Here is a 23,421-nt window from a genome sequence, read left to right on the forward strand (position 1 = left end):
CTATTTTTCTTGAACATCTTCTGCATCTTCAGAGTCTTTCTTTTCTAGTCCACAGCAACAAAGTACTTTCTTAATTTTTCTAAGTCAGCTTTACTATATTAAAATCTTTTCTTCTTAAAATTTTCATCAATAATTACATTTTCATTTTTCAAATTAAATTCCATCAACACATGATCACTTTTACCTAGTGGACTATCATAGCATATAATTTCAGTAATTTCCATGTCCTTGGTAAACAGTAAATCAACTCTTGATAGTTTATCTTTTCTAATAAATCTGGTATCGCAATCAACCCATTGAGTCATCAAGTTTTCCACCGCCCAATTTAATAGTCTTTTATTCAATGAATTCTCACTTCCAGTAGTTGTCAATGTCTCTCAATTTACCTCCTTACAATTAAAATCACCAACAATAACTATATCACTACTTTCCATTACCATCTTTTCAAGACCTTTTAACATATCTACCAACATCTATTGGTGTTCTTTTCGCCAAGCATTGGTCATAGGTGGCACATACAATCCTACATAATTCATTATCCTTCCATTTCCACTTCTAATCATCACTTGTAGAATTTCAGACTTGTCTTCACTTTTTATTACCTTCTCCACTTTAACATATCTTTGTCAGAATGATCACTCCATCTCCTCCCTTGTCACTGTCTTCACTTTTTATTACCTTCTCCACTTTAACATATCTTTGTCAGAATGATCACTCCATCTCCTCCCTTGTCACTTCTGTTTTTCATCCATAAATCAATTTATCATCACCGATGTCAGGAGTTCCCCATTCATTTTTCTATTTTGTCTCACATAATACAAAAACATCTGGTGTGGTTCTGCTTAACTCGTTTAATTACATTTTAGTTAACATTAATCCATTTACATTAATATATCTTACTTACTGTTTGATGTACCATTTCTTTATTCTCATATCTCTTACTCTCCAGAAAACTTCTCTTCCATTCATTGTTCGTTTTTTTTTTGTTTAACCTCATTTACTAGCTCCTTTTACTTCAACCTTTCAGTTTCAACCATATTCCTGTTTATCCATACATTCCTATATTGTTCATCCCCAGACAACCTTCAAGACCCATTAATTATTTCTTCTGCTTGTACCTGTGTTGCAAACCTTATTCTTATGGGTCTCATTTTTTCTTCATATTTCCCAATTCTATGGAACTCTTCCACTTGCTTTACTACCTGGCTGTCTTCATGCATCACTTTCTTCACTAACTTATTCAACAGGTTCTTTTCCTTTTCCTCTCTTCAAATTCTGCTTACTATTTTCTCTTCCTTTAAGAAAAAATACAATTACTTGTTTATATTTTTCTAGTGTCTCTCATTAACTTTTTCTCTTCTTTAATAACATTTACCACTTTCTGTCTGAGGTTTTGTTTCTAATTTTCTTGTTCAGTTATTTTCTTTAGTGAAATTTACGTTCATTTAACCACTTATTTTACCTCCTTTCCACATCTTTTACACTTTCGTTCATTTCCTCATTTCCTTTCTGAATAGTTTCAACTTTTTTCCTTTATTTATTTTTTTAAAGTCATTTTCCACCTTTAACTTCTCATTTTTATCTTTCATCTCTGTCAACTTTGCTGTAATAATCACCAATTCCTCACCTGTCTCCTGGTGTGCCTCCAATGTCTTTACTCTCTCCAATAACTTGTTCATCATTTCTTTCATATACAAATTTTTTTCTACACTGCAGTCTATAATTTAGTTCTCTTTCTCCACCATTAAAACCTTCAAAGGACACCCTTTCTTTTGGGGTGCCACCCTCTGCCATGTTTGTCCAAAGTGTAAACAAACCAAACCAAACTTTCCTAGAGACAGGATAACTATACTCACATACTGTTTCTCCCCTCCCTGTTTACCACCTAGGTACTCCTGTCTTCATAACATATCTTGTTCCACTGTGAGCGATTTGTGTTTTTCTTTCCTTCTATATGCAGAAACACGTCTTGTCAGCTCTGCCGCCACTATGTGTGTGCATGCATGCATGCACACGCAAAAATTCCCTGCTTTACACAGACTTGTATGCTCCAGTATTTCCCTCCAGCCAATGCATGTTTGATGCAAGATGAAATTGTTTTTTCCTCTAAAGTCATCTTTGCACTCATCCTGAAAGTCCAAGAAGTAGCAGGTTAAATATGATGATATATTATTTACTGAATGTGGGAGGCGGTAAGGGCACCCAAATCTAACTCTTCCTCAAACAGTTAGGAAGACACCTGATCTTGAAATCATTGATAAACTATAGTAGTATAGCCTGATGCCTAAGACTTGTTGGTGTATGATTATCACTCACAAGTTATGATGGAGAGTGACAGATGCATGCAGTTATTACAGACCTTTATTAAGGGAACTAGCTGGCTTCTGGTTTTGCAACTTCCTGCAGTTACTGTAATTTCATTCTGTATCCTTTGCCACAGAAAAAAAAAAAATTCAACGTTTCTGAGGCTAGAACAGATTAATTGTATTTACATTCATTTCAATGGGAAAAATAGTTTTGGTTTGCAAACAGTCACAGACAATTTTAAGTTGCTGAACCAAGGTTCCACTGTATATGTACACATACCCATGGTGCTTGATTTACGTGTAACTTTGTATATGAGCATGACTTGGAAAAAGAAAAAAAATATGGCTCTTCTCTCTTATGCATGATGTGCACTGTCCTCTTTTGCAGCTCTTCTTTTTCTTCTTGTCTCTTGTTTCTCTTTGTAACACAAATTAAATCATCCACTATTTGCACTGCTTCTTCACTATTACACTGCATCCTCAGCCTTTTTTCCCTACTTTGTATTAAAAATATTTTAATACATTTTATAATTTTTCCTGACTCAGCTTTATTTCCATATAATTCTTACCAGGAACAGATTATACTCACAATCCAAGGTACTACAGTACATACATGTTTACAGTAGGTATGCAACAACACATGGTCATTATAACATACAACTGTAATAATGCACTGAAATTTTAATAAATATTTAATCAGAATAACGAACCAAAACTAGCATAACGAACTCGCCACTAGTGCAAGCACTGGAATTTTTATATAAATTTAATCAGAATAATGAACCAAAACTGGCATAACAAACTTGCCATTAGTGCAAGCCCTGAAATTTTTATTAATATTTAATCAAAACAACAAACCAAAATTCACAAGACTAACCAGCTGTGCGATCTGCAGCTCACCTATCTGCCACTTGTCCCTTCCTTCCTCTTTTTCCTTTCCTCTCCCTTCATTTGTCTTGTCTTAAACCTCCCTCCCTGTTACTTCACCTCCCGCTTATCTGTCAGAGATAAGCAACAAGTTAGTGATACTTTGCTGGCTCTCTTCCCCTCATTCCTTTTGTTATTTTAGTGTCATCATTCTTCACTCTTTTTCACTCTTGTCTACATAGTTCCATTTTCATTTCCATTCAGTCTCATTCTATTTAGCAATCCTTAGGATTATTCTTACTTTGAGAGAGAGAGAGAGAGAGAGAGAGAGAGAGAGAGAGAGAGAGAGAGAGAGAGAGAGAGAGAGCTCCAACTTAGGTGATATTTGCTGTATGTATAAACGTGACACCGACAGGAGGTAAGTGTGACCTATACTTGTCAAAGCAGCACAAAACTCGAGGTGATGATACACCAAATTCAGGATGGTAAGAATTTAGTACTAGGCATGAAACTCGGGAGGATACTGCATATATTTGTTGTGTTATCTCAAATTTGGTAGTGCAGATGTGCTCATTTTAATGTATATTTTCAATAACTGTGGAATTTTTTTATATTATTTTCTGGTTCCCTGGAACCAATTAATTTTTTCCTGTAGGTTTTTCATTTGCCATAGTGAATGCTATATTGGGACAAATCAACGTTCATTATCACATATCCTACGCTGTGTGTGTGTGTGTGTGTGTGTGTGTGTGTGTGTGTGTGTGTGTGTGTGTGTGTGTGTGTGTGTGTGTATATATATATATATATATATATATATATATATATATATATATATATATATATATATATACACACACACACACACACACACACACACACACACACACACACACACACACACACACACACACCTTGGGTTACAACTTCATAGGTGAGCAATTTTTAAGATGAGCATAAATATTGAACAAAATTTCCTTTAATGTACAAGCACAGCTTGGAAAGTAACCCAAAAAGAGCCAATGGTTCTTTCCCATGTATGGTGTTGCAGCCCTTCTTGTTCTTGTGACCTTCATTTTGTAATGTTTCTTAGATTTTCCACTCAATGCTGCACTTCTGCTTTTTCTCTATTACATTGCTTCCTTAGTTTTTTCCCTAACTCTACATCAAAAATAAATTTTTTTTCCTGATTCAGCTCTATCTCCATATAGTCCTAGTATTGTGCTGATCCTTTTGTCCTCTTCTAACTTCTTCCTATACTGTTCCTCCAAGTGATGGCTGTTATTGCAGTCACAAGCTGGCTTCTCCAATCATCATACCTGTCACATTCCACTATCAGGTGTTCAGTGGTCTCCTTCACTCCACCTACAGAACCTGCAGCTCTGTTGCCCTTCTTACTCCATGTGCCTCTCACACTGTCAGCCTCTCTGCACTTGTACTGTGGTTTCCTACATTATTTTGTGACTGTCTTTGTAGAGTAGTGACTTTACATTGATAAAACTTCATTAACTACATTATGAAGAAGGCTTTAAAGGAAGGTGCTAAGATTATTACAGTTGAGATAAAGGAGATTATCAAGAAGCATGAACAAGACATCACATCATTCTTTGTTTTTTTTTTAATTTGGGACAGTAATTTTTATATATAATAGCATTTTCGTGATTGATGGAACAGATCAGACATGTTTCCATTAATTCCAATGGAGAAAATTGATTTGATATATGAGTAATTTGGACTAAAAGCCCTTACCAGGAACAGATTATGCTCAAAATTCAAGGTACTACTGTGTGTACTGGGAGATGCCGATGATATGAGCTGTTAGATTCCATTTGCAATACAGCCCAAATGTGTTAGCAGGAGGGTGTAGGAAGGTGCATATTTTAAATTTTGTAATTTTACTTGGACTGAAGCTCATATCATTGAATTTTTGCTCTTGTATAAAGAAAACAGTCCCTAATTTACATATCTCATTGTCAGTTTCTCACATAATGGATGCTCGTATAACAGGACCTTCTTTATATATATAGAGAGAGAGAGAGAGAGAGAGAGAGAGAGAGAGAGAGAGAGAGAGAGAGAGAGAGAGAGAGAGAGAGAGAGAGAGAGAGAGAGAGTGAGTGTGCATGTATGTATTCAAATTGATGTTTTTTAATGTACAACAGAATTTCTGTAAAACATTTTTTGACATGCATGTTTGTCTTCATTTTTTCTTTTCCATTTCTTAGATAAAACATTTCTCACACAAATCTTTCAATCACTTGCTCTTTCAGTTATTTTCAATTGTGTCATAATCAAGCTTGTTATAAATGTATTAATGTAGTTAATCACTGGAGTTACATGTATTATTAATTTTTTTCTCTTTTTAACTCTTCAGAATTCTCCCTCCAGAAGCATTTGCCAAAGTCAACAACAGTACTAGAAAATGACAAACTATCACTCACTTGCCAAGTGGATGGCAACCCTCATCCTATCGTTCAGTGGCTTAAAGGTTGGTATGTGGAAGAATGCAGATGTTTTATAAGCAAAATCCTCCATGATATAATTAGTTACGTCCTTCCAGTAGTGTTTATAACATAGTGTCTCTTGTAATGAACTGAAAAATCTATGGAAATCTGGTGTTGTTTTATCACAATCTGGAAATTTGCACCCATATGTGCATGCCCCTACCACATACTCATTGTCAAATGCCAAAATGAATCCCAGTTTAAGTTGCTGTTAGCTGAAGTGATCTAGAAGCCATGCTATCAACCCCCCCCCCCCCCCCTCTCTCTCTCTCTCTCTCTCTCTCTCTCTCTCTCTCTCTCTCTCTCTCTCTCTCTCTCTCTCTCTCTCTCTCTCTCTCTCTCTCTCTCTCTCTCTCTCTCTCTCTCTCTCTCTCTCTCTGGAGAAATAGATTGGTGCACTCTGTAATGTTCTGTTATACCACATCCTGTAGTACCCTAAAGGTGCTGGCAGCAGACAGGCTAGCCAATAAGATTTGGGTGAGTTGTCTTGTTTTTCTGGAGGAAGATCTTGTTGTGGTTGAGTCTGAAAGACCAGGCCAGAATTTTGAAAGCCCCCCAGGTCTGCTATTGTTGGTTTGTGGACATGGAGTTATGCCAGAGAGGAGAGCAGTGTGGTAGAAGTGATAATGAGTGTAACAGATGTTCTGGAGTGTCTGGATGTTTAAGGCACAAGGGGCAGTGAGAGTCAAGCCTAGATTGTGCTGTGTCCAATCTTGAGTCTGGTGACTGCACTGTCTTGGACACAGCTGGAAAATTGGGTCCACCTGTGATGTCACATGTCCTGTCTGATTGATGCAGCACAACACTAACTAATCACTTAACTGTAAAACACTTACCTATGGGAAAATAATCTAATGTAATGTAATAATTGGTGCTACAGAAGCAGCATCTCAGATGTAACAACCGTATTGTGGTTTGTTTTACAGATGCTGAATGAACTCTGATGGCTGGCTGTGCTGCAGCTGCTGTAGAAACTTATTAATCAGATTGCAAAACACATTTAACAGCTACAGAACTGTCCTTTTGTTAAAACCACACCCTCGAGATTTAATTGTCATGTTAATACCTCCCATGTACTTTTCCAGTCATGTAGTTAAGATCTACATACTTTAATGGCCAAATGTATTAATTTATAATCCTCACAGCATTTCCTCTGGCTGTTAATTTAGGTGAATTGGAACCTTGTCTCCTAACTATACTCCAGATTACTTTTTGGTTCACTACTTTCATTGATTCAAAGAACTTTTTGTTAATTTATTACTGCATAGTACAAAGAATTGTTATCTTTCTAGATGGTGAGCCAGTACAAGAGTCTGTAAATTCCTCAAGACTGACTCTTTCTGAAAATGAGGCAGGCATTTCCAATGGCAGCCTTCTTATTAACCCTGTGATGAAGAGTGATAGTGGAAACTACCTGTGCCTGATCACCCAATCCACCATCCAGTTCAACACCACAACTGATGTACGAGTCAAAGGTATGAAGCTTAATATCTGTGTATCATGTAAAATATATAGATCATAAATCTCTTGATCACCATTCTTAATTTAATTTGGGTGTATTAACTCTGATACATGCTATATAGATGATGAACTGTTCTTTTTCTGTTACAACTAATTATATTTTGCTCCAGCAGAGTGAGGATGGTTGGAATTTATTAAAAATTGGTCATTTGAAGTATTATACAGTTGGAAATTTGTTTTTTATGTACTGTATATGAAGGGAGATTAATTATATACCTTTCTAAAACTTATTTTAAATATAAGAACAATGAGAAAGGTGTAAAAATTGTCTAAAATTATGAAAAAAGAGAATGAGGCACAAAAATTCAGTCGCAGAATGAAAATAAATATGCTTAGATACTATGAACATTATCAGAGATGGATAGAGTCTGAACACACAGACATTTTTCACACAGACATTTTTAAGTTTATAAAAAGGTTTTGAGAAGGTTGCTTTAGTGTATAAGAAGAGAACAGAACAATATGTAAAGGAATGAATGAGATTTTCTGTAGTATAAATGAAAGTTGTGTACAGAAAAGAGATATCCTGGAAGCTGTTCTGTCTTAGCAATCTGTTGTAGGATGCCCAGGGAGATGGTGGTGATGATGATTATGAATTAAGAAATTCTTTAAAAAAGCAATTTTATGGAATTGTTACAAGATGGGATGACACACCACAAACTTTGCATACCATTACCATTTAATACATGATTAATTTGAACATGTCTTTCAGATATATATGCTGCCTTGTGGCCCTTCCTGGGCATAGTAGCAGAAGTGATTGTGCTTTGTATCATCATTTACATTCATGAAAGACGTCGCATCAAGAAAAACTTTGACGCTTCAGATATTGACAAAATATCTGAACAGTAAGTGAACTTCATCTTTTGAATCATCTTCCATACATTGTTGTAATCCATTCCTTTTTTTAATGAACAGATAGGAAAATAAGTTACAAAAGGTCAGTTGAAATGAGGTAACAAACAACTGAGTTAGCACATACTGTGCTCTCTGATCATTATAGCCATGGTTGTCTAAATTTATAAGATACTTTTGATAATATCTCCATGATGCAGTAGCTAGCAGGAGTGGCTACAAATCTATGGGCTATGGTTTGAATCTGGGTTGGGCGATGTTGGTGCCTATCTTACCCAGTTGTTCATCCTTCTTTTGGGTTGGTAAAAAAAAATTAGGTACCTAGGGAAATGTAGAGAGGGTAAACTGGAAACTCAGATATCATAGTGGCCCTCTTTCTCAGAGTAAGAGAATTAAAACAGTCTCACCAAAATTCATGGAAAGAGGATAACCAAGATTGAGTGAGGAAGGCCAGATCACCAAAAGTACAGCCACAATGGAATCCATACTGGCGTTAAGTTAGAATGTGTTCAAAGAAAGATTAAGGGATAAATTTAAAAATTTTAGAAAAACAGGAAATCAAAGCAATAGGCTTGTAGTTTGAAGGACAAGGGCAGTCACCCTTTGTAGCAACAGGTCAAATATAGACAAACTTCCAGCAAGAAAGAAATGCTGATATTAATAAAGTTGGGAGAATCTGACCAAGCAAGAAGCAACCATAAAGGCTCAATTATATAGAACAATAGGAGCAATCCCATCGGGTTCATAAGCTTTCTGAGGATTAAAAGTCAATAATGCCATAGAATAAAGCATGAAATAGTTGGAGGGTGAAGAGGGATGAAAACACCATGAATCATTCAGAGTTGATTATTTTAACAGGAGTTAAGTAAAGAGTTCAGCTTAAGTGATAGATGTGATGTAGTGCCAAGTGCCAGAAGACATGGGTGACCTATTAGACCTGGAGAGATTGACATTTTTTGTTGATGAAAGAGTTTATTGACAAGTTGAAGAACAGTTTTGGTATTAGTTAATGCAATCATTCAGTTTTACCCTTCAAGTGTTGTATAGACGATTTCTAGTCATGTAGCAAATATATACACACCTTGTAATAACTATGAAAATACAGGAGGGCAGAATTTTAGACAGGAGAGCCTTCTACTCCTGCTGGATTACCAAGTCTCAACTCTTAAGCCTATAATATCCCATACCCTATTTTTTTTTCTCTCTTTTCCTTTACCCTGGTTCAAGCCAATAAAAGAGAGAGAGAGAGAGAGAGAGAGAGAATGGTGTCTGTCCATAAAAAGAAAGCCAGGAGATCATCAAAATTGGAGAATAAGTGTCTTGAAACCTGCCTCTTGAAAACTTCAAGTCATAGGAAAGGAGAAATACAGAAGCAGGCAGGAAGTTTCAGATAGAACTTATGATCTGTTACCTATTTGTTGGATGAATGGGGGCTTCATCAGGAAAGACAAAACCAGATGGGTCTTCATCTGACCAATAATTCAAACCAAGACTTCTTGAATGTGGGCCCAACACAACACTTAAACTACCAGGCTGCTTTTAAGTAATAACAACTATAAATATTGTATAATTCATACATCAGTATTCATTCAAATATTTGAGCTAATGCATAATGCTGCAACTCATTCTTAATGAAGTTATTAAATATTTACAATGCAGAGAGAACATGGAATTGCTATTAAATATTTATGTAGTGAATCCATGTAATTTTAAAAGGTGCATGTAATTTATTGTTAATTAGTTTATCCTCTCTCAACAGGAAAGTCAAGGAAGAGAACAAGGAGAACGAAGTGAGACAAAGAAAATAATGAGATGCTGTAATAGTCTAAAATACCCAGATACAATGTTAAAGAAGGGTAATTATATATATATATATATATATATATATATATATATATATATATATATATATATATATATATATATATATATATATATATATATATATATATATATATATATATATATATATATATAACTAGTGAAAAAAATGTTTGGAACGATTTTGAATGAATTTCTATAAATATTTGTAGTTATTTGTATTCATGGGATTTCTAACAAAATGCTGGTTTGATATTTAGTCATCAAGTATGTAAAAACTTTTGATCAACAAATATAGTGACTATGAACTATTGTTTATGTAGTAAATATATACATGTCTTTGTTGTTAGACGATGTTTATTTAAAGTAGCAGTAGATAGCAAATTACATATATATAATGAAATCTGTAAACTGCGTTTTCTTTCTCTACAAAGGTTGTTACTTTTCTTTTGTTTTGTAGGAGGTGGATCTCCATTAAAGTATTTCTGTGAACCATTTTAGGCAATGTAGTGTTGATGTATTTTTCATTCAATCTATTCAAGTCATTATATATATATATATATATATATATATATATATATATATATATATATATATATATATATATATATATATATATATATATATATATAATGACAGGATAGATTTAAAGAATTTTCTTTTATACCATGGTTTACAGTGACAAGCTTTTACAGCTAGCCTAATAAAAGCATAACACTGTCTTTTTCTCTTTTGCAGTAGTCAATTAGAATAAATTATAGTTTTGTGGTTTGCCAAATACACTGCATGAGGCACTAATGAACATCCCACAATATATTTTTTTTTTTCCATAATTTTCTGGTCACATATTTTCCACTCGTTTCCAAATTATATCTTTATATATAGATATATAAAAACTATTATTTCAGCATCAGCAAGAGAATTTGTAACATGACAACACAAATATGTATTAAATATATAACATTGTGATATGTCTTTTATATCCACTCCCTACCATACACATAAGGAACCCAAATTTCACATTTTTCCTCCTATATATGATTCCAACTTCCACTGATATCCAGTTTCCCAAACTCATGTCATACCCACACACTACAAAAAATGTGTTTAAATGTGTACTTGTACACCATGAATCCCTTGCCACCACAGGCCATTCTTCTTCATGGATTACAAGTGAAAATGATTATGTGACAGAAAATGAGGGGGAAGCACCCAACTATAGTTGCTGCAATGAATTAGAATAGAAGCTACACCCTCGCCTCCTCCCTGCTCTACCTTTCAGCAGGGTAGCTGACTTTTTTTTTTTCTCCATGTAGGACGGACACTGGCCGAGAGAGAGAGAGAGAGAGAGAGAGAGAGAGAGAGAGAGAGAGAGAAGCACACTGAGAAACATAATTCATAAATCAGTATTCATTCAAATATTTATAGGGTCCAAAGTGGCAGTCAAGAATTGAAGGATAAGTGTCTTGAAAACTCCCTCTTGAAAGAATTCAAGTCATAGGAAGGTGGAAATACAGAAGCAGGCAAGGAGTCCCAGAGTTTACCAGTGAAAGGGATGGACGACTAAGAATACTGGATAACTTTTCCATTAGAGAGGTGGACAGAATAGGGGTGACAGTAGAAAGTCTTGTGCAGCAAGGCCATGAGAGGAGGGGAGGCATGCAGCCAGCAAGATCAGAAGAGCAGTTAGCATGAAAATAGTGATAGAAGATAGCTAGAGATGCAACAATGTGGTGATGAGAAAGAGGCTGAAGACAATCAGCTTAAAGAGAGTTGGTGAGACAAAAAGCTTTTGATTCCATCCTGTCTAGAAGAGTGGAACCCAACAGACATGTGAAGCATACTCCATACATGGATGAAAAAGGTCCCTGTACAGTGTTAGCAGCTAGGAAGGTGAGAAAAACTGGCGGAAACATCTCAGAACGCCTAACTTCATAGAAGCTATTTTAGCTAGAGATGAGATGTGAAGCTTCCAGTTTTGATTATAAGTAAGGGACTGGCCGTGGATGTTCAGTGTAGAAGAGGGAGGCAGCTGAGTATCATTGAAGAAAAGGGGATAGTTGTCTGGAAGGTTGTGTCGAGTTGATAGATGGAGGAATTGAGTTTTTGAGGCATTGAACAATACTAAGTTTGCTCTGCCTCAATCAGAAATTTTAGATCAGAAGTCAGGCATTCTGTGGCTTCCCTGCATGATCTGCTCACTTCCTGAAGGGTTGGATGTCTACGAAAAGATATGAAAAAGTGCCAGGTGTTATCATCAATGCAGGAGTTTAACTTCCTGCCTATCTAAAATTTTTCAATCTATCCTCAACATGAAGATTCTTAAACATCTATCACTTCACAACTTTCTGACTGCCAGTATGGGTTCTGTCAAGGCCGCTCTACTGGTGATCTGGCTTTCCTAACTGAGTCTTGATCATCCTCTTTTAGAGATTTTGGTGAAACTTTTGTTGTTGCCTTAGGCATATCAAAAGCTTTTGACAGAGTCTGGCACAAAGCTTTGATTTCCAGACTACCCTCCTACACCTTTTATCCTCTCTAACTTCATCTCAAGTTTTCTTTCTGACTGTTCTATTGCTGCAGTGGTAGAAAGTCATTGTTTATTCTCCTAAGTCTATTAATATTGATGTTGCTTAGGGTTCTGTCCTGTCACCCACTCTCTTCCTATTATTCATCAATGATCTTCTAAACCAAACTTTTTGTCCTATCCACTCCTATGCTGATGATACCACCCTACACTTTTCCACATCTGTTTGTAGACATCCAACCCTTCAGGAAGTGAACCATTCATGCAGGGAAGCCACAGAACACCTGACTTTCTTATCTCTCTAAAATCTATGATTAGGACAGAGCAAACTGCAAAAACTCAATTCCTCTGTCTATCAACTAAGCACAATCTTCCAGACAACTATCCCCTCTTCTTCAATGACACTCAACTGTCCCCATATTCCAGACTGAACATCCTCAGTCTGTCCTTCACTTATAATCCAAACTGGAAACTTCACATCTCATCTGTAGCTAAAACAGCTTCTATAAAATTAGGCATTCTGAACCATCTCTGCCAGTTTTTCTCACCCCCCATATCTGCTAACTCTGTACAGGGGCCTTATTCATTCATGTATGGAGTATACTTCACATGTATGGGAGATTCCACTCATACTGCTCTTTTAGACAAGATGGAATCAAAAGCTTTTTGTCTTATCAACTCTTCTCCTCTAACTGACTGTCTTCAACCTCTCTCTCATTGTTGCAATGTTACATGTCTTGCTATCTTCTACCTCTATTTTCATGCCAACTGCTCTTCTGATCTTGCTAACTGCAAGCCTCCCCTCCTCTTGTGGCCTCACTGCACATGACTTTCTTCTTTCTCTCATCCTTATTCTGTCCACCTCTCTAATGCAAGAGTTAATCAGTATTCTCAATCATTCATCCCTTTCTATGGTAAACTATGGAGCTCCCTGCCTGCTATATTTCTATCTTCCTGTGACTTGACAAAAATATAATTAACCTTACTGGATAGGGTTAACATTTACATGTGCAAAGTGGAGAGTGAAATGAGGTAGTTACTCTCAAGAACTACCACAGCCTTTTAAAAGTGTCCTTTGCCTGTGCATGTGCACCCTGGGTTACATTGGTACCAGTAGTTGCTAGATGGACAGGAGCAGCCTGAGAGTTAGGCAAGGCTTGGGCAGGATTATCATAGGTTGTTGTGTGACTATTTCAGGAAGTGGCATTAGATGAATGCCTCTGAAGTAGTTCCTGCAGCTGCTGCTAAGTTAGGTTCCTGGAAATATAAACATGATCAAAAAATTAAATTTTTAAGTGACTTCACCGAGTTTTCTATCAGGGTCCTCAACATTTCCACTAAAGCTGCCTTTTGTGGCATCGATAGTTCTTACAGAAGTGATTTGTACTTCAAATTTAGTAGGAATTGGGTTACTTCTTTGAACTTGGTTGAGACTTGTTAGGTGAGTGATTAGGAAATCCTCTAATTATAATGAATTTCTGCCTACATTCAAGCTCTCGTTTCTCTTATCTCATCACAGATGGTAATTCCAAGAGCATCACTGCTAGGAAGGGGAGAAGAGGCAGAAGCAGAATTGGAGAATGACTGTACCAGGGAACTTACAGATTGTTGAAGAATCTCCATCTGTGTAGTTAGTGTTTTGACAGTGGTACAGAGAGCAAACACCAATTCGGACATCTGTTTATATCCATTAGTTTGGTCAGGGTTGCCTCAATGGTGGCGATCATTAATATGACATTGTAAACAAACATACAGAATACCGTCACCTTCAAGTCTAATAATGTCAGCAATGGTACGTTCTGGCAGTCCTAATAGCTAGAGAGTGGAACTATCCCTCGCACCTATCACGGCCTATGGCACCATTAGCTAGAAATTTACTGGTGGCACATGGTACTGGATCAGTGTCATTACCACTAGGAGCATGATCAGTTATGTTCATAGCGACAGGGACAGGGGGAGGGTTCAATGGAGCAGGCACAGCTGTGTGGTTGGGAGGGGGTTCACGTGTAGTAACACCCACACGATCCTGGTCTTGCCGGCCTAATGAATTATCCCCAACTTGTGGTACGGCAAGACAGGTATACCCTCCAGGCAAATAAATGTACTGGAATCCAGGCTGTTGTCAGGATCAGGCAAGGACAAGCACACAAGAGAAGATTGGCAATGGGGACTCAAGTGCATTTATGATGGAGCCCGGAGCACATGTCCACCCCAAGTCAGTCGCTAAACTGGTACATATATGCGAATGGGAGAATATACCAGCAATAAGGCCTAGAAAGGACTCTACGTAACTACCTACGTCTGCCTGCGTAGTGTGGCACTCACCTGCATAGGCCGTAAAAAGTCACTGCGGTCTCAACGGACAAACTAGTCAGGATAAGAGCCACCATTTGTCGGCCATTTAAATCTCCGTAGCCACAACTTCGTCCTCGGGTCCTGTAAAGAATAAATAAAAAATACATATTTTACATGCTATTTTCTTGCCTTTTGTAGCAAATTAGTAAAATTTGTAACATTTTGAAACACCTGCAATTATTTCTTTTCTTTTTCTTTTTTTTTTTTTAGTTTTGGATGTTTTTTTTAATATTTCATCGTCGGCTCTACGTAAAAAAAATACACGAAAAAAATATAATATAATTATAGCTGTCTATATTAAATTAATATTATTTACACTTACTAACGACGAAATCAGTCAATAGAGTCAATATTTTTTGGCTTTAAGTAAAAATCCTCCTTCCTCCCATGATCTTAATCTTGATCTTTATGGAACAGGTGGCTCAGGACCACTCCTGAGTCGGGCCTTTGGATCGGCAACTCCTGTAGAAGGGGAGAAAAAGGGAAACGAGCAGCATCCTCTATCCTAATTGTTCCTACATCTGGCACGCCACATTCTCTCCAGAAACTCTTTCACCGCCTCAATCATCCTTTCATTAGCCTCTCTACACAGTCCCAGCAACAACACCATCAATTCCTTTCCTGTCTTCTCCACTCTTTCATTCCTATCATGCCCTAACTCAGTCAGTATCACTTGCATCATCTCATTCCTGTCTCTGACATACTTCACACACTCCAGCACCACCGTCTCATCCTCTCCCGTGTCACACATCTGGCACACTTTGCTGCGGGACTCAGACCACCTGTAACCGTGCCCTCGCTCAGAAGAGAAGATCACCACCCAGGCTTCCATCATACCACCTTTCATACCTCGGGGCCCCTTTCTCCTTGTACCATTCCAGGGTCTTCTTTCTTTCCATCTCATTCTTCCATCCATTCAGTCCCACAAATTTCACTTCTTTGTCTATCTCATTCTTCCATTTTCTCACATCCCATTCGGCTCCCACTCTGCCTCCTCTTGTTACCACCCATTCACGCTCATTTTGATTCCTCCCAACCATTCTTATTGCCCACACAACTTGCAATCCATTCCTGTCTGTCATTCTCATGCACCTCTTCCTCCATTTGCTTCCACCACTTTCATTCCATAGGTACACCTTCCTTACTATTCTTGCATCATCCATTCTCTCAAGCCTAATCCTGTACCTAAGTGTGGCTTTTGTGAGTCTTTCCCTAAAGGTGTTCTATCCCTTATCACCTCTCAAGGCTTCTACTGCTGTGTATCTCGGTGGACTCAGTGCCATCCTTGCTGCTCTATTCTGGCCCACTTCTAACTTATCACACCACTAGTTCCTACATCTAGCACGCCACATTTTCTCCAGGAACTCTTTCACAACCTCAATTATCCTTTCATTCGTCTCCCCACACAGTCCTAGCAGCAATACCATCCATTCCCTTCCTGTCTTCTCCACTCTAGTATGTCCCAGTTCCCTCAACACCACTTGCATCATCTCATTCCTGTCTCTGGCATACTTCATAACACTCCAGCACTACATGCTCCACCGTCTCATCCTCTCCCATGTCACACATCTGGCACACTTTGCTGCGGGACTCAGACCATTTGTAACTCCTTGCGTTCACATCCATATACTGTGCCCTCGCTCGGAACAGATCACCGCCCAGGCTTCCCTCATACCACTTTTCATACACTGGAGCCTTTTTCTCTCTATACCACTCCAGAGTAGTTTTATGTTCCATCTTATTCTTCCATTCATTCAATCCCACATGCTTCACCTCCTTGTCTATCCCATTTTTCCACTTTCTAACATCCCATTCTAAACCCTCCCCATTTCTGACAATCATACTCCAGTCACTCTCAACATGCCTCCCCTCAAATCGTTGAAAAGCCCAACTACTTTCCAAACCACTCTTTACTACAATCTTAACACACTTCTTCCCCCACCTCCTGCTCCTAACATTCCACAGAAACACCTTTCTCACTAGTCTCGCATCATCCATTCACTCTAATCTAGCTTTGTTCCTAAAGGTTGTTTTTGCATGTCTCTCTCTAAAAGTACTCCAACCCATATTCCCACTCAAGGCCTCTATCGTTGCATACCTTGGTGCATTAAGTGCTATCCTTGCTACTCTATTCTGTCCTGCTTCTAACTTTTCTAATTCATTCTCATTCCACACGATCACATCCATACCATACATAATGCTCGGAACAGCCACACTCTTCCAAACTTCTCGCAGCACGTCATATTTATTCGCTCTCATCCTTGCTGCACTTCCTAGACGACACACCCACTGGTTCACCATGTTTATCTTTTCATTTTTTGCCTTCACACAGCCATTCGGACTCATCCACATTCCCAGGTACTTGCATTCATCTGTCTGTCGCAACACATTTCCTCCCAGTCTCCACTCTGAATTTCTCTCATCCTCTGATATATTCACATTCATGACCTTGCTTTTCTCGCTGCTAAATCTCACACCAAAGTACCTTCCATACCTATCTACAACATCAAACAAACTTTGAAGCTCATCTGCCGATTCACTCATGACCACATCATCTGCATAAAAAAAAAAAAAAAAAAAAACATAACATAATTTTCCGCAGTCACTCTTTTCATTCCAGCTGCTAACTCATCTGTATACAAGCCTAAAAAGGTTTGGTGATAAAAAGCATCCTTGCCTTGCCTTGCCTTGCCTTCCCTGATGCATGATGGAACTGTAACATCGCCTCATTGGCAGTGACTAACAACAGCGAGTGAAGGAGGCTTGTTGGTCATATTTGTTTTCACTTGTGGCTCACTGAAGTATCACAAAATGATGTTTGTCTCCGACTGTAAGATATGTAAGAAGGTTAGGGAAAAGGGTGTAAATGGCTTGCGTGTAGTGAATGTGGAGACTGGTACCATGCGTTATGCCTAGGCCAGGTTTTTTATAAGAATTATGCATTGCTAGAACTATAAAGTGTATGGTGATTCTGTGATACATGTATAACAAAGATGAGAGAAAAAATGGCAGTAGGAAATTATGAAGAGAAAGCAGAGGATGATGGGGAGGAGAACAAAGAAACGGAGAAGTCCCAAGTGGAAGAGGAAAGAGTAAATGTGGAGTTACAGAGGGAAGATGGAGGCGTAAAAAAGGAACCACGGAGAGAAGAGGGTAGAGAAGATGAGAAAATACAGGAAGAAGAGGAAGGAGGAATAGAGAAGGAGACCCGAATGCAAGACCATGTACACAACTACGGTACCCGAGGGCGGAACAAACGCCAACAAAATGGGCAGTATAATCAAAAAGCAGACAAGGAGACGTACAGTAATGACACCAAGGAAAGAAGGAGAGGACAACAGAAGGGACAAATCAAATATACTAAAGGAGGTACGTGATACGGAGACAGGAGATGAAGATTTCAAGAAAGCCCTGGACACGAGGAACACATGGATAGATGTGGGCAACAGGAAATGGAACAAGATCCAGAGAGGCCACAGAAATATAATATATTCACACCCAGTCAATAAGAATATTAGGAAGAAAATATGGATCATTGGAGACAACTTGGTGAAAGAAATTGGAAGAAAGTTACACTTTCTCATCAATGGAGCGTACATTACAAGAAGAGATAGAAAAGAAAGATTGCGTGACAATTGAGGGTGGTGGAAATGATCTCAAGAGGATAGGGGAAGAAAAAAACGTTAAATACAATAGAAGCAATGGTGAAAGTAGCAAACAAAAAAGTTAAAGGAAAGGTAGTAGTGATAAACATAACCATAAGAAGAGGTAAAGAGAAAGGACTCTTCGGAAAAATGTGCAGATCAGTAACCAGAAAATGCTTAAAAAAATTAGATGAGTGGAAATGTGATGGAATCCAGCAATGTGAAAAAAATGACTGAGATCAAGTATGGGATAGAGACGGTGTACACCTAAGGCTGAGTGCACAGCAGTGGATGGCGATGATCACAAAACAATGAATAAAGACCAGAGACAAGGAGAACCCAAGAAGCAATGAGGGAAAGGAGCAATACACAAGATAACAAACAGTTAATAACAGAAACAAGTTTAGCTGCGAGTAAATGGAGAATACTAATAGAATAATGTAAGAAACTTGATGTAATGGGAGTAGTAGAAACGGGATGGCACGGAAGCATAAGATGCCAAGAAATTGGATGCATGGTTAGGATTAGGAAGAGGAATGGTAGGCGAGAAAAAAGAAAAAAAGCGATGGGAGGAGGACCTGAAATCATGAGAGAAAAACGGTCGAGAGGTTGAAGAGATCCAACTGAAATAGGATGGTATCTTGGTATCTTGGTAGTGGAAAAGGAGACATTATAAGTGAAAATCATAGAGAATCGAAAATATTGGTGGATAACAGTCGTTTACATACGTGTAAAAAGGTGCAGAAAACAGAGATGGATATAGGAAGAGATACAAGGCCTTAGAAGATATCAGAGAAATAGTAATGCAAGAAAAATGGATAGTAATGGAGGACTTAAATGGTCACGTCGGACTCAGAAATGAAGCTGTAAATGTAAACGGGGAAATGCTCCTGGATGGAGGAATATGACAATCAAGAACAGGTAATCTGAAAATTTAATCACATGGAGAGAAAATGGAGTAGAGTCAGCAATAGACTATATATTAGTTAATGAAGCCGGAGAGAAAAGAGAATTAAGCTTCTGGTCAAACGAAGACATTGCTATATCATATCCTATAATGATAGGGCTGACAAAGACAGACATAGGAAAAAATGAAGACACGAGGAAAGAAGCAAAGAGACAGACATAGGAAAAAATTAAGACACAAGGAAAGAAGAAGCAAAGAGAAATCACGAAGTGGAACCTAACAAATGGAATCAGTACAGCGAAGACCTTGATTCTACACTGGAGACTGAAGAAAACATAGCAGTCAGGACAATTAGTAGATGGGATGAAAAAAAGAAAATCAAAGGAAAATTTCTGGAAAAGGCAAGAAACACTGGAAAAAAAAATAAAATTAATATAAATGGCAAAAAGCTAAAAGGATAGTGGGATGAAGAAATCAAAGAAGCTATACAAAAAAAGAAAGGAGGCCAACAGAGAACAGAGAAGGCTGAAGAGGATTATGGAGATTGAGGGGAAAACAAAGGATAAGACATGGCAACAGAAGTGAACAGAATATGACAGAAACAAAAATACAGGACAAAATCATTAAATGGGAAAGACAAAGCAGAAGTCATCAACAAACTCCCAAAAGGAAAAAGAGAAAGAGAAAGCTGCAAAAAAATGAAAGAAAACTTAAAACCTCTGAATATAAGAGATATTAAACTTAAGGGTAATAAAGGTGGAACAGAGAACGAAGGAGAGATCAGAGAAATCATAGGCAAGTTCTTGTAAAAAAATAATCAAAAGAAAGAAAGAAGAAGAGACCATGATAAAAACTATATTTCTGGAAAAAAAAAATGACGGCTGAAGAACTGACAGAACAAGAAGTAACACAACCCATTAAGACACTGAGGACAGGAAGGCTACAGGATGCGATGATATAATGGCAAAATTTATAAAGCAGGGAGGAGAAAATCTGAAGAAAGCATTACACAGCTTGTTCTCTGAAGTTTTTGAGACAGGAAAAATACCTGAAGACTGGTGAAAGAGCAGAGTGAAGTTGGTACATAAAGGAAGAGGGAAGGACAAAACAGACATTGGAAATTACAGGCCGATAAGTGTGATAAATATTTGAACAAGTTATCTGGGACCATAATGAATGAGAAAATACAGAGATGGGCTGGAGTACTCAGAGAAGAACAAAATGGCTTCAGAAAAGAAAGAAATGGAATGGAAAATATATGTCCTAAAAAAATTAATTGACATTTATAGGAGGAACAAACGAAAACTTTATCTCGGCTTTCTGGAAATGGAAAAACCTTACGACTTAATTAATCAAAATAAATTGATAAAATTAATAGAAAAAGCAGGTGCAAGCAAGAAAATTACAAATATAATCATGAAATTCAGATTGGGGAATGTGGAGAAAGTTGACTGAAAACAAAACTGGAGTGAGACAAGACTGCATGATGTCACCAAAAATTTTTAACATTTACATAGAGGAATCGCTCACAAGAATCAGTAAGGCAAATGTAGCAGTAGTAGTAGGGAACGAAAAATTGGACTGTCTCGGATATGCTGATGATGTGGTGCTCATGGCAGAAAATGAACAGGATATGGAGAGACTACTACATATTGATACTGAATATGGAAAGGAATGGGAGATAAAATTTAGCAGCATCAAATGCAAAATTATGGAATTTAACACACGGGAAAAAGAACAGTGGGTACTGGGGAATTATGTCATACAAATGGTGGAAAGCTTCAGTTATCTTAGGACAGAAATAACAAAAGAAGGAATTGGGGCCACACTCAAAGGAAAATTAATGAAAGCAAAGCACGGGAAATGATGGAAATTATAATGAGCGGAGGGAGCAGAGAAATAAACAATTATGATTATGGAAGGTGTCTATGGAAAGGAATGGCAGTGCCACATTCTTTATATGAAGCAGAAATAATCAACTACAGAATGAAAGATATTAGAAAACTTGAAGTGATCCAAAATTCTATGGGAAGATGGTGCTTAGGAGCTCCCAGAAACACAGCAACTAAAGCACTGAGAGGAGAAATGTGGTGGAGTTCTTTTAAGGAGAGGATAGAAAAATGAAAGCTGTGTTTATTGAAGAAAATACAAGCAATGAGTGAAGAGAGATGGCCCAACCAAGTATACAAGGCATACAGGAACAGTTCACTGTGGAGAAGAAATAGAAAGATGGAAGAACAGAAAAGGAATACAAGAAGAATAGCAAGAAATGGCAGTCAATGAAATTAAGAACAAAATAGAGGAGAATGGCCACATGGAATGGAGGAATGGTATGAACACAAAAAAGCACATTAATATGGTATGAAAACGAAGAAAAAATAGAGAGAGAAGTGGTATCAAGGTGATTAGGCTGACAAGAAGTGGAACGCTAGAATTAAATATTAAGAATAGAAACATACAAGAAGAACAATGTAAGTTGTGTTGGGAGGAAAACGAAACAATTGAACATTTCATTATAGACTTCATTATAGACTATGACATGTACAGGGCACAAAAACATGAGTTAGTCAAGTAGCAGGAACTATAGGTCGAGAGAAATGGGAAAAGAGGAAGGGAGCAGACAGAGAAATTAGAACAGTGCTAGGGTTAGCAAGAGACAGAGGCTAATAGAGAAATAGTGAGCCACATGAAAACATTTCTGACCAAGTGCTGGACAATAAGAAGTAATTATCCAGGGGGTAGAGAAGGACGAAGAGGAGAAACCTAAGAAGGGATTCAAAGTGTAACAGGTTTCAAAGAAGTAAACCTCCCGCCTCCCACCTCTCTCTCTCTTCAGATAAGACACGAACCCAAGAAATCTTCTGTAACACTGCTCTTTTTGACAAGCTGACTCCTGACGTCTGGCTGACTCAGACTGAGAGAGAAAGAGCGTGAACGTCCAGTCTAGGCAGACCCATCTCTCGCCTGAGCCGTACCGTAAACGTACAGAAGCGGGGGAATGAAAGCGAGAGTTGCCTGCGGCCACAGAATTTTTTTGTTGATTTTCTGTGAGAAACCAAGTTAGCTGAAGATTTAACGCAGAAATCTTTTTTTTTTTTCTGTATGATCTATGGCACTTTTTCCTAACTTCAGGAAAATTCCCCCCCGGGAGAAATTTTAGGATTCCAAGGGGGAAGTCTATTGAGGGGGATAAAAATGACTAGCTATTAGCCAAAAGAAAAAAAAAATCATGTAATGTGGCAGTTGACTTTTCTTCAAGTACTATATGCAAATACAAATCAAAATTTATGCTACGATTGCCTTTAATTGTGACTATGTACGATAATTTGGCCCAAATTCCATAATTATTTTGGTCACTCTGTGGACCGTACAGGTGAACTAGTTGAAGGGGGAAAAGACATATAATAAGGTTGGAAACCACTCATATTTAATATCTGTAGAAATACAGATATTTCTGTGGACCTGGCAACATTGCCTTACATATCCACATGCAATGAAGCAAGATTAATTTGTCAATAAAGCTTCAAAAAAGTAGAAGATAATACATAAAATATATAAAATACCTGGATGATGTTTTCGATTTGGCACAACACCGGGATACGCAGTTGTTACACTAAAACCAAGATTGAGATCGGCCAGAATCAATATTAAGGGGATATTTCTTTCTCTTTCTCTCTTTTACTTAAACTTCTTTGCAAACTTGATTGTCAAACCATCACAGGTTGACAACACCCAACCAAAACAACATGTACTGGCTGGGGGTATAACCTCAACATTTAAACACGACAAAACATTACACTTCTGAGTGCCTTGCACGTGACACAAACCTATTAAAAAACATGCATTTTTATGTAATAGTGCCATTGGCCAAGGGCAATAAAAAAAAAAAAAGTAATTTGAGTGCCACTTTTCAAAGTTAGACCAAACTGAGATAATCAAATATTAGAGGCTAATAAATGTCCTGAAATGAAATAAATGTCCTTTTGAATGAGTTCAAGTCGTAATAAGGAAAAATAGAATATGGAGGGGATCGAGCTTCAGAGTTTACCAGAGGGATGAAAGATTGACAATACTGGTTAACTCTTGCATTAGAGAAGAGAGAGATGGACAGAGAAAGTAG

At 37.6% G+C, this 23,421-nt stretch overlaps 1 protein-coding gene and 1 long non-coding RNA gene across 3 annotated transcripts in view; one reads left to right on the forward strand and one right to left on the reverse strand.

The window, feature by feature from the left end:
• Positions 1 to 10,835, forward strand: part of LOC135099924 (neuroplastin-like) — a 33,380-nt gene extending 22,545 nt beyond the window's left edge. Inside the window, exons 5-8 of the mRNA XM_064002624.1 lie at positions 5,542 to 5,655; positions 6,964 to 7,146; positions 7,905 to 8,040; positions 9,807 to 10,835. Of these exons, the coding sequence (XP_063858694.1) occupies positions 5,542 to 5,655; positions 6,964 to 7,146; positions 7,905 to 8,040; positions 9,807 to 9,855 (482 nt within the window). The 3' untranslated portion in view covers positions 9,856 to 10,835. The remainder of the gene's footprint in view (positions 1 to 5,541; positions 5,656 to 6,963; positions 7,147 to 7,904; positions 8,041 to 9,806) is intronic.
• On the reverse strand, positions 1,874 to 17,706 carry LOC135099925 (uncharacterized). Of its 2 annotated transcripts, none has more exons than XR_010268446.1 (3): positions 15,073 to 17,706; positions 14,721 to 14,831; positions 1,874 to 2,129 (listed from the first exon to the last, which is right to left on the reverse strand). It is a non-coding gene; the product is annotated as an uncharacterized LOC135099925 (long non-coding RNA). The 2 variants fall into 2 exon arrangements; XR_010268445.1 differs by lacking the exon at positions 1,874 to 2,129 and adding an exon at positions 13,279 to 13,652 and having other exon boundaries at positions 15,073 to 17,704.
• Between the last annotated feature and the right edge of the window lie 5,715 nt (positions 17,707 to 23,421).

The sequence above is a fragment of the Scylla paramamosain genome, chromosome 4, assembly GCF_035594125.1.
Source record: "Scylla paramamosain isolate STU-SP2022 chromosome 4, ASM3559412v1, whole genome shotgun sequence".
Classification (NCBI taxonomy): Eukaryota; Metazoa; Arthropoda; class Malacostraca; order Decapoda; family Portunidae; genus Scylla; species Scylla paramamosain.